This window comes from Poeciliopsis prolifica, unplaced genomic scaffold (assembly GCF_027474105.1).
Source record: "Poeciliopsis prolifica strain line A6 unplaced genomic scaffold, Auburn_PproV2 SCAFFOLD032, whole genome shotgun sequence".
In the NCBI taxonomy this organism is placed as follows: domain Eukaryota; kingdom Metazoa; phylum Chordata; class Actinopteri; order Cyprinodontiformes; family Poeciliidae; genus Poeciliopsis; species Poeciliopsis prolifica.
In genome coordinates this window covers 2,570,085-2,586,948 of record NW_026562407.1, presented here as the reverse complement: position 1 = coordinate 2,586,948, position 16,864 = coordinate 2,570,085, and the positions used below count along the sequence as shown (strand labels likewise).

The following is a 16,864-nucleotide window of genomic DNA, read 5'->3' as shown; positions in this document are numbered from 1 at the left end:
TAATATATTAAATTGTAAATATAATACTAACTAACTAATAGATACACTCCCACACATACAACCAGAACTGCAGTAGAAAAGCTAAAATCACCGCACATTGATGAGTTAGGATGAATCAGTCAGAGGTCATATATAGTACATAGGTACAAGTCACACTTTTCAGATTTAAGTATAGAAGAAAAAAATTGTTTTTTTTCCTTCCTCTACACTATTATGCCCAATAAATGTGACCAAATGTGGGAGAGTTCAAGGGTTTTTATCTTAATGTGTTAGAAGATGGACCCAAATGAAGCAGGCAAGAAAACATTGAGTGGAGTAAAAGATTTAAAGACAAAAAAAGTAGAAAAAGGGCTCACTAAACTAATAATGAACCACTAAATCCAAAGAACAAAACCCATAAATCCAAGGGAAGGAACAGACGAGAGAATCCAGTGAGGAGTGACTGAGAATGAAGTGCTTCAAGATGGAGAGATTGAATGCAGAACAAAAGACCTGGGCTGATGAGTCAGTTCCAAGTGTGAGCAGGAGAGGGAGAGAGAAAGTCCAAAGGGGAACTACAAATAAATCTAACACTAAAGAACAACTAAACTAAAGTGGTATCGTAAAAAAAGACATAAACATAATGAACTAGAATCACTAAGGAAGTACTGAAGCGGAAACAAGACAGAGCTAATAGAAAACGCACAAAAAAGCCCAAACAGTATTATAGCACTAGATTCTCCAGACAGTCAGATACTCGTCATGAACATCTCAGTGTTCACTCAGCCGCTCCATCTGGTTTTCTTTTTATCTCTGCTCACGTGTTTGCAGAGTCAGGTTGTAACAGAGCTGCCTGATGTGAACACAGTGTGCTGATGATCTGCAGCACATGGGACAAGATATAAAGTAGCCAACAGGCTATTCTAACGTTCTCACTCGCGTTAGTCCTCTTTCCAGGCAGGGGTCTACTGAACTGCAGGAAACATGGCAGTAAAAAATGAGGGGAAGAGGAAATTTGCCGTGTCAGAGGAAGTTTGACGGAGTGAAGGAGCCAGAGAAATAAGGGGAAAGGGCGTGCAGTGAGAGCTGAAGGAAGGAGATGTAAACATGTTTGTGAGATGAGAAGGAAGCAAATATTAAAGTGACATTAACACAATATTGATCTATAAATATATGTGTGTGTTTCCACTAATGTTATCTGAGCCCTGATCCCAAGAAAGGGAGTACGGTTCATGCGTTTAGAGTTGTTCTCTGTTAGATTATGCAGTTATTTCTGTTTGTGGCTTGAAAGGAATTACAGGATTTTAACTTTGAGCTCAAAAATGCATGCAGGCTGGTAATTCCTGTTCTCTCCAGTTCTCTGTATGTTAAACAAGACATCTGGGTCAGGGCTGGAGCTTCAACAAAGACAAAACATCCCACTGGTGAAAGAAATGAAAATGTGCAATCTGAATGTCAAAGTGAACAAACGATAAAAATAAAAATGAGAGAGTAAGTAGTGCTTCATTCCAGCTTTCAGTGAACGTGTTTAAGTTGATTAAAAAGCACAAACAGGCAGAGATTCAGCCTCACAATGAATCCAGCTCTGATCCTCTGTGGGAGAGTTTATTTTGCGAGACGGCATGAGCTCGATGGAAAAAGGAAAAAAAGAGAAAGCAGAGCGCAGCAAAACAAACCCAGACCAGTTCAGACCAGTCAGTCTGAGGATGGGTGTTTTTCATCTCATTGTTTCAGAGACCCAACATGTTCCCTCAGACACCCAGCATGCAGATTTCAGGCTCTGAAACAATGAACGACTTTAGTCTCAGCACAGAACAAAGGCTCAGGTGTTTATTTTCTAAACTTGCTTCGCTGTTCTAGAAGTTTTGACCCATTTACGATCTAATCAATCCATATTTCTGATTTAAAATAAGAACAGGGAGTGAAGTACTCAATAATTTAATCCTGGACTTTTGACTTGTGTTGTACAAATCTTGATGTCTCACTGATATGATCTCCATCTTGTAGGTGTTTATTAACCCATAGAGTTGTGTAATCAAGGTCTTCCTGACTTGAAAGATACATGTTGGTTTGTTTGAATTACATACAACAAGCAAAGGCTGAAGCATTTTATTGTCACTGTTTGTTTGTGTTTGAGCTGTAATAACAACACAACCATTTAAAGACCAACTAAACCCCAGATAAACTGTTTGTTTGTTTTTTCAGATAAACTTTCTGAATTGGTTCTTAATGTTTCTGTGTAAATGAAGACATTTTTCTGATAATGTATGTAATTGTACAATATTTAACCTAGCGCTGAGTCGGTGCTGCCCTCTTTGGGTTGAACAGTGGCTACTGCAGCTGAATTTTCTTTTTGGACATCACAGCTGATATATCTGGATTTTTCCCTTCTTGCAATCTTGTATCTATGCATTTGTTTTCAAAATAAAACATTAGGTCACCACATCTGTAGATTCCCTTTAAAAATATGAATATTCAACAGATAAATATTCATACCTCTTAAACTTTTCCACTTTATGACACTACAAGCACAAACATTAATTTATTTTGTTGGGATTTTATCTCATATGCCGATTCAAAGCGGATAATAACTGAAATGCCAGGACAAGAATATGTGTCCTAAAAAGAGTGTTATGTATTTGTCTTTAATCTTCTACAAAAGTCAATTTAATATTACTGACATTTAGAAAGCTGAATGAGCAGAACATGCTATATATTACTGCACTATGTTTTACTGGTGAAATTCCATTAAACTACTTTGAAGTTTGTTGCAATGTCACAAAGTGTAAAAAACATTCAAGGGGCATGAATCCTTTTGTAAGACACAGTGAAGACTGCTAACTGTAAATGGTTTACTCGATATTCATGTGTTGAGCCTCTTTAAATCCTCCTAACTCCTTTGAGCTCCTCTTTGTGAAACGGCCCAGCAAACAATGGCTCCACGTTACGTAAGAAGCCCCTCACTGTGAACTGAATGTGAAGCAGCACCCATCGGTGACCAAGCACTTTTCCCTCCCTCCATCAACCCACCGTGCAGCAGAGTGGCGCAGCGGAAGCGTGCTGGGCCCATAACCCAGAGGTCGATGGATCGAAACCATCCTCTGCTATTTTCTGAAAACTTGTGACGTTGGATCTAAAAGAATCTCTTCTGTCCAAGGAGATTCAATGATGCTAAACCAGGCGGACGGCTGGACAACTTTAGATTAAACATTCACCTCATTTACGTCTGTTATATATTTTCCCTTCAATTTAACAGGCAATGAGAGCAACAGCTGCAGTAATGAACATTGACCTTTGACTTGCAGTCTGCTGCCAATGAACACTCATGAAAAAGCTTTAATAATGAAGATGTTATGCATATTTTACAGGGTTAAATTTACTTATAAGCCTCTTATTTGAGGAAAATACTGGAAATGCTGCTAATAGGTGTTACACGAAGTCATCTGTTGTTAATCTTGTGAAGATGTCTGTCTGGTTTTCTACTTTCAGGTTCCTCCTTGATTTATAGCTTCTTTATATGTGCTACATATGTTTGATAAGTAGCAAAAATGATTGAAGTTAACCGAGGAAAATGTAAAAACAAAAGGTTTATTTCCAATCCCTATTTTCTTTCTACTTTCACAATAGCTTTTTGTATAGCACCCCCTAGAGGATTTTAGCTCTCATTACTATCTGAAGAGGTTTGAGGTGGGATTACAGTTTTGTCAGTTTTAAATATCTATAAGTACATATTCTCAAATACTTCATTGAATTTATTTATGTATAGTCACAAACTTGATAATTACTGCAGATCGTATTACTTTTTCTTTTTCAAGAAAGCTGATTCTGGTTAACTCTGCAATAAATAAAAATAGCTGTCTGGTAAACTGACATAAATACCTAACTCACATCTGCTCTCTAAATGCCTTTCATTTGTAGATTTTTTCCCTCCTTTATCATCTCTTTTAGCATTTTTTCTGTGTTGTAGCACTATCTGCAACAACATACCCAATCGGAAGGCCTCAAAAACCCTTTTCTAAAACTTGATTTTTACCTCATAAAGTTTCAATATTTATTTTTTTGTAGAAGGCCTGACTAAGACATGAACATAATCACGTTAATTTTCTAAAGCAGACAAGAAATAACGTCAAAATGAAGCTCATTTGTCCTCGAGAGTGTATAAATAAAATGTTATGTATGAAAAAGAAGGTTTAATTTAGCTGCCAATAAAGCAACTAATATCGAAAAAGTACGACTATTTTTACGTCCACATCCTTTTTGCATTTTCAGACAAAACCAAACAGCTGACCTAAACGCATTTTACTGGTTGAATTAAACGCAGTGGGTTCTCTGTAAATCATTTCATTTCATGCACGTCGTGTTTTAAAGCTAGAAAAACTAAAAGGCCGCCATTATTTGTAACACAGTCTTAAGTCCTCTATTTAAAGCACTTAATTAAAAAAATATAAAGCAGTTAATAATAATAAAAAAGAGCTGTACTTAAAATTTAACGACTTGTTTTCATACGCACTCGTCGGTGAACTTGCCAGTCACAATATGGCCGACTCGCTGACAAATCGTTGCTACGGCAACAAAAGTGAAGCGACGTCCGCCGTTCCACACGCAAGCACGCACTGAAAGTACGTCACAAACCAGGAAATGCCCACAGAGATAAGTGGCTGAAGAATCACAACACAGTAACCCACCGCGGCTGTTCCCCCACGGTTCTCTCTCGTGTTTCTGGTTTTAATTGATCTCCGGAAATGTCACGGAAACCCAAAGACGAATACTACCGGTTCTTCTCCGTGACCGACCCACGGAACCACGAGAAGGGGTACACGGAGTACAAAGTGACAGCCAGGGTAAGTTACAACTGTCCTGTTTCATTTATAAAAAATAACTTCTGTTACTGAACAGATGTGCATGTTCCGAGAATATCTCAAGTGCATTTCAATAAATTAGAATATTATTGAAAAGTTTATGAATCCCACTCACTTCATTGACTAAAAGAAACACATTAAATAGATTAAATACGTCTTTATTTATTGCTCATTATGATGATTTCCTCTTACAATTACATTTATGATTAGTATAATAAATCTATCAATAATAAAAAAAAAATTATGCTGGAATGACAGCTTAATAAAAAGTATGTTCAATTTCCTACCTAAAGGTTATTTTCAAAAGGTTATTTTAAATTCAGTGAGCTGAACCTGTTCTTCTGCGTACAGATAAAATATGTTTGTATTTCCTACACAAAACAAGCATGCAAATGTTGTAAAGTCAGAGAGCATGTCTAGATATAAACACAAATACACCCTGGGGGTTTTATTTGAGGTTGAGGTACTTTGGGTGCTGGAGTGAAACAGGACATGTGATGCTGTTCATGTGCTCCAGCAGCCTTATGACCACTTTAATGCCCGTTCAAAAAGGATTTATTCAGCTCAGATGATCTCTGCAGACAGAATAACATGCTCAAAACTCGGATTAGCTGGAACCAATCTATTTTAACTTCTCACCCTTGCAGTTTGTGTCCAAGCGTCACCCGGATGATGTGAAGGAGGTGGTGGTGTGGAAGAGGTTCTCCGAGCTGAAGAAGCTCCACGGAGAGCTGTCCTACACTCACAGGAACCTGTTCAGGAGGCAGGAGGAGTTTCCGGTGTTTCCACGTGCGCAAGTTTTTGGTATGATTCGTAAAAGATTCCTTCAGACGTAGTCTTGAACGTTTAGTGTTTATTTTTAGTAAATACTTGTGTACTTTATCACTCGCACCTCTCTCTTATCTCTGGGTTTATAATTTTTTATTAAATAGCCCTTTTTCCAGGGTTGGATGCTCATACAACAGACAACTAAAACAGCGTTTTGACACAAGAATTAGCTGCACAAGATTTTTTTTTTTCTGCAACACAGGTTCTCCCTTTTCCATAAAAGTTCAGTTATTTAAATACTTCCCTCAATCATGTCTGCTTCAATGATCCTCCACCTTATCGACACACGTCTTGAAGCTTTCGGCGTAATTCTGGCTGGATCTTTGGAGTCAGTACAGTTCATTTTACCCGGTGGTTCCTGGTACAGACATGACTTTTAATCATAGTGCAGAAATTTTCATCAGAGGTTGAGTTTGAAGTTCTTACAGAAACGAAATGTGAGACGGATTTATCTAATCCACCATGAATTTTGAATTGCGTTGAAGATTATTGTTCTGTTAGAAGACCAGTTTGTGTCCAACTTGCTTATTTGAAGTGAAACTGCAGTCTTTTTGGTTTATTGTTCCAGGTTATCCAGAGCACCAGTAAAACCAGTAACAATTAAACTTTCAGCATCATAATCAACTTTATCAACTTGTTGTGTTCATCTTAGGAAGGTTTGATGAAGCTGTGATTGAGGAGAGGAGGAAGGCAGCAGAGAGCATGCTTCTGTTCACTACCACTATACCTGCACTATACAACAGCCCACAATTAAAGGACTTCTTCAGGGTGAGGACAAACTGCTAAAGTTATATTTTTTGTTTCATCTCAATTCATTGTTCTTCGTTAAAATTAATGACATTTCACAACGTGATGGAATATTATATTCTGCAAATAAGATACATAACAGTTTATTTCCAGCATGTTTTCAAAAAAAGATTTATTGAAATAGATAGCATGTATAGAGGACTAGAAATATTTAAAAACAAAGAAAGTCAGAACTAAAAAAGTGGAACATTTTTTCTATTTATGGAGCATTCTGTCTAAAGAAAACAGAGCAGATAAATGTTTAGTTAAAAAAAATGGTAAAATATACTATCAAGGTTTGCTGAATTTTATTGATTTGGTAAAGTTTTGTTCTTTGTCATTATTAGCTACATATATGGATGGTTGATTGATGTTTAGTTACTTATGGTAGAAAAATTCACTTTTGAGATATAAGATTTTTTTTCATTCCAAACATTGTTCATGTTAATTTAAACTGCAAAAGAATAAAATGAAACATAAATTAATGAATGTTAGGGTGGGGAAGTCAGCAGACCTCTGGATCCGTCCCCAGCGTCCTCGGCCGGGCCTCTGCCTCCTCCTCTCATCCCCCTGCCGAAGAGGAGGGCCTCAGACTGTGAACCCGCCGAAGAGGAGGAGGGCAGGGAGGCGCCCACTTTACCTCAAGACCTGGGCACCAACATCAGCTTGGAGGTCGGGGAGCCAGAGGTGGCGGCTGAGGCCTACATCGAGGTCGGAGGAACTCCGACAGAAGAAGAACAGGAGGATCTTGACGACGCAGAACTGGATGACCGAGGTTTAAATCTAACGATCTGCTTGTTGTTTCTGGTTTATTTATGTCTTTGTCATCATTTCGGTTCATGTTTCCATCTTCAGCGTCGTCTCCTGAGCTGTCTCTAACGAGACTCCAGCAGTCGGAGGAGACGCAGGAGGAATTCGATTCATTGTTTGACTCGGTGGTCGAAGAGCAAGTCCCGTCTCCAAAGGAGGAAGTTCCTCTTCCTCTGTCTGAAAATGACCTGGCTGTCTTCGATCCCTGCTATAAACAAGGTGGGTTCAACCACACAATATAAACTGCTGGCAGCAATAGTCCTCACCGTGAATTATAAATCGATTGTTTATTTCTGTTCTGTTTCAGAAAGGTCAGATTTCTCGAGTGATCACTCTGAACTCTTCTCGCTGCCGCCGGCCAGTCTGATTGGAGGAGACGCCGGTTACTTGAACCAGGCGGCCAATGAGCTGACGGCCGCCATGGAGCGGGAGAAGGAGGGCGAGTTTGGTTCTGCCATTCGTGGCTACAGGACAGCAGTGGACATACTGATCACTGGAGTGCAGGGTAACACAAAAGACCAGTCAAACCAGTTAATTTTCATCATGTTTAGTTTCACCAAAGCTGTAAAACATGCAGAGTATAGTGCAAATTTTACACTAAACTGTGCAAAAGAAACAGTTTTGAGCTTTTTACCGGGATCCTAATATGCAAAATTTACTTTTTCAAGTTTTTGTTCTTTTGTTTGAGTTTCTACTGATTCTAAAAACAACCCAATCGCTTAGAAAAAGCTGCCATTGTTTTAAAATGTAACGTTACAATTCACCAGGCACTGCTCTGTTACCTAGCAATCCCAGCCTCAGTACCCTGCAACCCTAGCAGAGCTCCGGCAAGTTTGGTCAGCAAATTTTACTTGTTTGGTTGTTGACTTACCGTCCAAAAAAAATGAAAACAATAATAATAATAATGATAATACAGACCTTTGGGCACTTAAATAACTTAGAAACATCATAATATGTAGGAGAAAACATAAAATACAGATGTTGCTGCAATGTAGTTGGTTGTGCAGGACGCTCCACTTCTGCTTTTCAAAGTGTATAATTGTGCATTTGTTTGTAGTCATTTTCCCGTGCTGGTGTAAATGTTGAGTTGGCCAGCTGTAGCTTATTTGAATAAAAAGACTAAATGTCTTCAGGCAGAGCTGACCTTATTATTTGAATTAGTGAAATAAATTAGCTTGTTGGTGGTATTCCATCTTATTGAGACAAATATATATATTTGGTTTCATTTCTTTCTGTTTTCAACTGTTGTGCGCATACGGCCAGTTCTTCACAGTAAGCCGCACGTTGCATGGGGAGAACATGCAAACTCCATTCAAGATTGAGGCTCTAACTCTGGATTTTCTTGCAGCAAAGAACCATGTCACCAATGAGGGAATATGTTAAGTGAAATGCTTACCTTGTATGTGTACAGTAAGTGCTTAATCAGCCTTTTTAGTGAATGATGTATTGATCCATGCCTGGTGTCTGTGGTGCTAAATTTATAATAGCTTCTCTGCAGGTGTTGGTTTACATCAAGCTGGAAGTAAAAATAAAATATGTGTTGCTGCTCCTCTTGCTTATATAAATAAGCTTATAGTTTGGCTTATAGTGAGATACAAATCAAACAAATAAACAAAATGGCGTCTAAAACATTACAACATGCAACAACTCAGCAGTGAATCGTTGGCTCCTCCCACCTGCAGTGTAGTTTCTGACACTGAGCTAGCAGCAGATGTGGTAGCGTGGCCGAGCGGTCTAAGGCGCTGGATTAAGGCTCCAGTCTCTTCGGGGGCGTGGGTTCGAATCCCACCGCTGCCAGGAGTTTTTTGTTTTGTCCCTTCTCAGCTGCAATGTGACCTCAAAGTACATTTAAAAAGCTACAATCAGAGCACAGGATGTGACGTTTGATGAGACTTTTTATGTTTTTATGTTCTGCAGGAGACCCAGATCCGGACCGCAGGGAGTCTGTGATGAGGAGGACGGCCCAGTACCTGAAGCACGCCGAGATGCTGGTGGATCAGCACGCTTCACCGGGTCACACAGCTGCTCACACACACACACAGGACCCGTAGACACACACTTCACACACAAAGACGGCTTAAAGGCAAAGTAAGCTCAGGTTCGAGGCGCTCATGAAGTGTTAACAGGTTTCACAGCCACAGTAAGAATCCTAAACCAGTTTCCATTCCCAGTAACAAACCATCTGGTGGCTAATGCTCCAGTAATGACGCTCGGCGCACTGGGAACTCAGATATCTAATCTACAAAACAAAGTCTTTAAGTTTATGGACGGATATTTCCTCTGTTTGTTCTTTTTATATCATTGATGTTAACATTTCTGTACATCAGTGGCTTTGCATTTTGCACAATGTTTTGTTAATAAATCTGATTTTAATGTAATAAAAGAAAAACGTTTCAAGTTGAGTAAAAAATATTTGACTCTATTTATCCCAAAAGGAAAATTAAATGTTGTTTTATCCAAGAATCTTCAACGACGTGGTGCTGATCATTTGCTTTTGCTGCTCGCCGTGCGGTTAGAAAGCCGGGCAGAAGGATGTTGGAGTCGGGGACGTGAGAAGACGGTTCGGTTTTCTCCTGCTCTGCATCCAGGAGGCCAAAGTTCAGGTGTTATTTGCGCTTTTGCGATAGTAATCAGCTTATCCACATATTACAAACAAACAACACCCGGTGGTCGTGGTTACGCACCTTAATGGCAGTTTTGTTGAGACAGAAGAAAGTAAAATAAAGGAAAATCATTCCAGCTTCACAACATCAAGAAAAAAAACAAAACAAAAAAACCTTGAGGGAATATTTAACCAAACATTCAGTGACTCAATCAAAAAAACTAAACGAATCAGAATGAAGGCAACAAAACTACAACAATGACGTCATTCAGCTGCTGTCTGAGCTTTGAGAAGCTAATCTGCTGCTCCAAGCTGCAGGAAAACGATACCTGGTTGTCACCGTTACGCGTCATAGCTGTCTGAAAGTAAAGAAATGTGATCAGAAATCCTTTCGTTTCCGTTTCGTGTTCTGGAAAAACAGGTTTCCCGAACACAGGGGTTGATAAAACGTTGACAGCTTATGAAAAACTTCAGGTTTTATTGTTGCCAAGCAAATGTTCAGTGTAGCTCCACAACAAAAAAGAACAGCACAATTTTGTGAATTATAAATATTAAACATAATTTTTTTTTTTTGCTTTTGGTGACTGAAGCTAAGAGTGTCCAGACATTTTTGGGCCAAAATCATTGAGCCAAGAGTAAAGAAAATTAAACTGAAATCAAGCTTATAAAATAGTTAATTTTTTTTCTTAGAAGATGCAAAACTTAAATTCAACCATTGCCAAATCATTTAAGAAAAGCACCAAGTTTTTCAATTATTTTGGGCTTGACTGAACAAATTAATTTTCTGCTATAAATAACAGGATTTGAGTCAAAAAGGTTTCAATATTTAAATTTAACACATTAAACAGAAGTTGACTTGAAAAATAAATCCCAGTGACAAATATTTTTATTTCAACTTTCACTGAAACATTTTGCTTTTGATTATGGGATTACATTGTACATCTAAAACTTTTAATCCTTACAGTGTTTAGTGAGGCGTCTGGTGGATTTGTTGTAGTACCTATTACATTCCTGTGAGGGGCGCTGCTGCTCATTTTAAGGTTAAAACGCGCTCTGTACTGGAGAGAGAAACAGAAGAAAACAGCTGCTGGTTTTAATAATAAACATGCATCTTGCTGCAGAGGTAATTTACTCCACATAATCATGATTGTTTGAACTTTCTATCTTTGTTTAAAAGCTTTCAAATGTCTTCAACTTGTTTTAAAAAGTTAGTGAACCTTTAATATCGTCACCTTACTAGAATAATTTTTTTTCTATTTTTTATTATTTATTTTTATCAATTTGAATTTTGTTAGTTTATTTTTAGTTTACTTTATATTTTTTGTATTAGTTTATTTGTAGGTAAATAGTTGTTGATTTTATTAATTTTTTAGTTTTGTTTTTTTCTAAGACAGAAAGAACTATGGGTCCATTTTCTGTAAGTGCAGGGACTGGTAAAGGACCAGCATGCACTGGAAATTTGCAATTATCGTGAAAATTCATGCACTTTTTTGCGGGAATAATTGGGATTTTATTGCAGTCAAAAATTGTTAAGAAATTTCTTTCTTGTACTAAACAGCTGCTTCAAACTTAATTGATGTGAGATGATAATCCATGATCTACAGAGTGATAAAAGGTCGCATTTGCTGTCGTAAATAAGTGCAAATGTCACAAATATTTCCATAAATGCTTTCATTTTTTATTTTTTTTTAAATTACAAAACAATTGTAAAATCCTGGAGGGACTGAAAATATGTTCAATATTATTTAATTATTGTATTTTAACAGTTTGTGAACAGGTTTTATCAATACATTCAGGCACAACTGGCCAGAATGATCTTGATTTGGCCCAAAAACAAAAATGAGTTTGATGGATGAAGTTTGCACATTTCTGTGAAGATAAAAGTCTTACATTTAATTCGTAATAGTCTTAAAAAGTCTTGAATATGATTTGCTGAAACCTTCAGAAGCCATTCAAGGGTAAGTGCAAATTAATCACCAGTTAGATGAACAAAGTTTATACATTTCTACGGAGATAAAAGTCTTAAATTTCTTTCATCATCGTCTTAAAAAGTCTTAAATCTTTGTTGCTGAAACCTTTAGAAACCCTGCTAACGACTTGCAGCTGTAACTTCATCTCATTAGTGAGAACTAAAGCACGGAAACACCTAAGAGAGATAATCAAACGCATTGTTTTGCATAAAAGTAAATTTTTTCTGTCGTTTCAGTATGGATGGAAAGTTGTTGGTTTGGCATCAAAGAGTGGAGAGAGAGAGGATGGGATGCAGAAAAGAGAAAGCAAACAGCAGAATCCCTCCTCTGGAGAGACGGGGGATGAAAGGAGGACTGGAAACAGATGGAGGGGTGACCATTTCCCCAATCAGATGAGAAAACGAGGGGTCATGGAGAAAGAGAGACAACAAACGCTGGAGGAGAGGAAAAAACGAAGGGATGAGATTAGAGGATAAGCAGAGATGATCCTTCCATTGTTAACAGGGTGGAAAATAGCAGACCATCCCTCTTCCTCTCTCCGTCTCTCTCTTTGGCTTTGTTTTGACCACTGTGGGGTGCTTGAAGAGGATGGAGGGATGGCAGAGAAAGAGCGATAACTCTCCTGCATCCTGTTATACATCCCTCTTTCTCTCTACCTTTCAATCCATCTCCACTTCCCTCGTTCTGGTGCTCCACCTGTGAAATGCAGAAAGAGACAGAAACAAAGAGACGGAGGTGAGGAGGGAGTGGGGGCTAACAGCCGCGCAACATTAGCATGCTGAGAGTGTCAGCACTCGCCTCTCTTTTCTATCATCCCTCTTTCCATCCCTCCTCCCTCTGTCTCTTTCTCCTCACTGGTCACTGCAATTATACCATTCAAACACTCCAGCCTGAGAGCATAATGGCTTTCCTCCACATGTGTGTGTGAGATCAAAAGACACAGATGTGTGTATCAGTGCATAATTTAGAGTCACATTAAGTGTGACACAGAAGGGGCGGCTGTGGGTGTGCAGGAGAAAAATGAGCATATGTGGGTGCGGATGAGGGTGTACGAGTCCTCACGGCTACAAAAACTGCTTCTCCAACCTCTGAACCGAGCCCGCTCTCCAACGTGCTCTGGGAAACTCGCTTCACACACACACACTCACACGCACACACACACTCGCTCTCGCTTGGGCCGTTATGACCTAAATGGCCACTGGGTTGAGGCAAACAGCACACCTGCTTTCTCTCTGTTTTTGTTTTCGTTCCATCAACTACTTCTTCTTCTCCCCTCTCAACCCATCCTCCTTGTTTTTATTCCACTACATACACACACACACACACCCACACACACCCACCCACCCACACACACACACCCACATACACACCCCTCCTCTGTGAGCTTGTTATCCCTCCCTGTCCAGTCGTTTCTCTCTCTGTCACCTTGCCCCCAGCTATTCCAGCACACTTTTGTCTCCCCCCGCCTCATCTCTCGCTCTCACACACTCACATAAAACACACTCGTTGTCTATTTTCTGTCAGCCCAGGGCTCTGTGGCGGCCCGACTCTCTCTTACAGACAGGCTTGACGTTTGTTTTCACACTCCCAGGGTCTGTTGGGTTGTTGCTGTGGGGCTTGATGTTGATTTAAGGCTATTACGATCTGAAGTATTTTATAACTTTATATAAAAACACTGAAAATACTAACTAATAAACAAGATGCTGGCTGGAGGCGTAAAAAGCAGTGAGACAACTTTACTGACGAAGAAGCCATTTCTCCTAATGTAGACTCCAGACGACACTTTGCAAATGTAAATCTGATTAAACTTTTATTCACACCAACACAGTTTAATCAAACTCTGGTTCGTTTGTTTGCGGATTAAAAAAACAAACGGTTTACAATCCCTCCCAACATGGAGGGATTGTTTCACTTTGGGTCAGGTGAACTCTGCTGCCGTTTGAATGCGTACAAAGGCCAAGCGGACTGGAAACAGGAAGTGGACTACAGCGCAGGGCATTCTGGGTAAATGCAACATAAACAAATGCGCTAGGATATCGCTAGTGGGGAACATGGTTCATGTTCTTTTCCCAAAATAAAATCCAACGCTAATCCATTTTAATTGATATTTCTCAAAGAAGGAAGCTGAATGCTTGACCTCTTCAAGTGTTTTCATGTCGTTTCCTTCAGTGGTACTTGGTGCAGCGCCACCACAGGCGAGGAGGGGAACAGGTTGCTCAGAAGGTTTGGTTCATTTGACAGTGCAGTGAAAATGAACCATAGCAGCAAAAATGTAACAAATGTTGCAACGTTGGTCCCCAATCAAACCCAGTCTTGTGGACTATCGGATGTGAAAACACTCGAAAACTAAAACTAATTTGTTTGGCCTTAATGGCAATTGTTACATGAGGAAGAAAAAGGGGAAGAGCAGAACTGTGAAATACAGCTGTGGGAGTGTCATCTCATGTTCATTAAAGTATAATTTTTGCACAGAGAACCAACATGGAGGGATTTAAGAGCAATATTTTTCTCTGAAGCCACTGGTTGCAGATTTCTGTCCTGAACTCCCATCAAAACTGGTTTTGTAATTTTATAATCAGACAGGCACACAGAGGGTGATTGACAGCGTTAAGACCCGCCTCCTAGCTCTGATTGGTTAGCACTGGGAAAAGGGCTTATTTATTACAACATAGTGACAGTTTCCACAAATATGTAAAAAATATTTTTTAAACAATTTCATACTGCAGCTTTAAGGTGAATCTTTCAAACATAAGAAAAAGAAACTGTCAGGCATGGTGGTGGCATGATTATGATGTGGGGTTGGTTCATTACACAGATTTGGGTGAAATTATCAACTTTGAACATAACTGGATGTTTTAATTGGACACCAAGTTACATTGAAGATGTGTTCAAAACTGCTTTCTGTACCAGGAACCCGATCGATTTAAAAAATGAGATTGGACAAATATTCAGCCAGAAGCTTGTTGGTTCCTCTAGTCTTTTCAAGAGAAACACAAAACTACCGGACAAAGCAGAACTCCTGACCTGAGAGAACCCGACCGGAACCTCAGAACAGTGATGGACCCGACCAGAACCTCAGAACAGTGATGGACCCGACCGGAACCTCAGAACAATGATGGACCCGACCGGAACCTCAGAACAGTGATGGACCCGACCGGAACCTCAGAACAGTGATGGACCCGACAGGAACCTCAGAACAGTGATGGACCCGACCAGAACCTCAGAACAGTGATGGACCCGACAGGAACCTCAGAACAGTGATGGACCGACCGGAACCTCAGAACAGTGATGGACCAAAACAAACAGGTTTGCGTTTATGGGTCGCTGCTGAACGAACAGGTTTCGCATTAGCATTAGCATTAGCATGGCGTCAGTCAGTTCACTGTTGATCACAGCCTGATAAAATCAGTGATTCTAACTCGCATCTCTTTCTGTCTTAATGAACCCAAATGATTAAATGCAGGTGAAACATCGCTATTACTAACTAGCGATAATAAAGCGGTTTTATTCACGGTAAAATCATCAGCTCTCAGGAAGCAGAGTTTCTCTAAATGAGACCAACTTGGTGAACAATAAGGACACCAGAGCAGGATTTTCCTACAGTTTATGTTTCATCGAAATCAATAAACCGCAGTTCATAGTTACGGGAAAAGGACAAATAGTTTCTTCCTATTTTGGTCCCAACCAGAGGAAACTGAAGATGCAGCTGCATCCATGAAGACAAACTATAAACCGTGAGAAATGAACCAGCAGCGGGTTGAACCGGAAGCAGTGTGAGCTGCACAAACCAGGCGCTGAAAGGAAACCTGATGGCTGCAGACGCCGCAGCCCAACTGTACATAGAAATAGATAGTCTGGAGGAGACATGCGCAGTAGAGACGCTGCTGATGCAACGTGACTTGTTACGTCAAGACATAAGACTGTAGTTCGGGGGAGCTTTGATGCTTATGACGTGTGGACTGACGTCATAGCAGGCTCTATAGTTGCTCATTCTTGATCTCCATCGTCACTTTGCACTTGTTCGTGGTAAAGCTCAGATCTCCTGTTCCAGTATTTTAGCAGCTGAACTCACCAACAGAGGAATCATGGCCAGCAGTTCTGCACCTGTAGAGACTGTAACCGTGGAAGCCCTGGAGGCCGTGGTCGACCGCCTCTTCATCAACATGACCCCAGAGGAGTGGCTGAGGCTGGAGGCTGGGAACCCAGCACCCAGCACCAGCTGCACTCTGGGGGACATTTGTGGAGAGATCTTAGAAATATTTACATCCAACGTTCTGAGAAATCTCCACAAACAACTATTTACTATCGAGTCCTTGGAGGCGGCCGTGGGGAACAAAGTGCCAGAGACCTTTGTTGAAATTATGGGCGTCGGTGGAGAATACCGCTCTGACCACGCGGAGTATTTAAACCGGCTAATCGTGAAATATCTGTTACATCAAATCTATCACAGCCTGGACTCCGACTCAGATGATCCTCCAAGGAATCATGCCGACCAGGGACCTCTGAAAGCCGTAGTCAGGTATATGGTTGAGGAATCGATGTCAATCATTAAGGACCTCATGGATAGACTGCATCCACCCAATGAGGAACCTGAGACAGGAACTGTCAACAACCCAGTTCAGCCTGAAGAGCCTGAAGGGCCTAAAGAGCCTGAAGAGCCTGAAGAGCCTAAAGAGCCTAAAGAGCCTAAAGAGCCTGAAGAGCCTGAAGAGCCTGAAGAGCCTAAAGAGCCTAAAGAGCCTGAAGAGCCTGAAGAGCCTGAAGACAGAGCAAAAGAGACTGAGAAGACGACTGCTGAGCCAAAATCAAAGCTCAAAGTTATGATGGGGAACATCAAGAGCTTCTTCAGGAAATTTGCACTGAAACATTCAGCAAAGGTGACTCCACTGAACGCCCCACAGACCTGTCCACAACAAGAGACGCCAACGCAGAGCGTCCATGTTGAGGACAGGAAGATGTTTCCAGAAGGTTCTGTGGCAGAGACACAAAACTTTGTTCCACAGATCAGATTAATTGACAATTTTTAGGTG

At 40.1% G+C, this 16,864-nt stretch overlaps 1 protein-coding gene and 2 non-coding genes across 3 annotated transcripts; all 3 read left to right on the top strand.

Moving 5' to 3' along the window:
* The first annotated feature begins 3,014 nt into the window (after positions 1 to 3,014).
* trnam-cau (transfer RNA methionine (anticodon CAU)) lies at positions 3,015 to 3,086 on the top strand. Its single transcript has one exon. It is a non-coding gene; the product is annotated as a tRNA-Met (tRNA).
* Positions 3,087 to 4,624: 1,538 nt separating this feature from the next.
* snx15 (sorting nexin 15) lies at positions 4,625 to 9,717 on the top strand. The gene is made up of 7 exons (XM_055051152.1): positions 4,625 to 4,820; positions 5,486 to 5,642; positions 6,319 to 6,434; positions 6,948 to 7,227; positions 7,308 to 7,481; positions 7,570 to 7,767; positions 9,180 to 9,717. The coding sequence occupies exons 1-7, from the start codon at positions 4,722 to 4,724 to the stop codon at positions 9,311 to 9,313; spliced, it is 1,158 nt and encodes a 385-aa protein (XP_054907127.1). The 5' UTR covers positions 4,625 to 4,721; the 3' UTR covers positions 9,314 to 9,717.
* On the top strand, positions 8,978 to 9,059 carry trnal-aag (transfer RNA leucine (anticodon AAG)). Its single transcript has one exon. It is a non-coding gene; the product is annotated as a tRNA-Leu (tRNA).
* Positions 9,718 to 16,864: the final 7,147 nt, after the last annotated feature.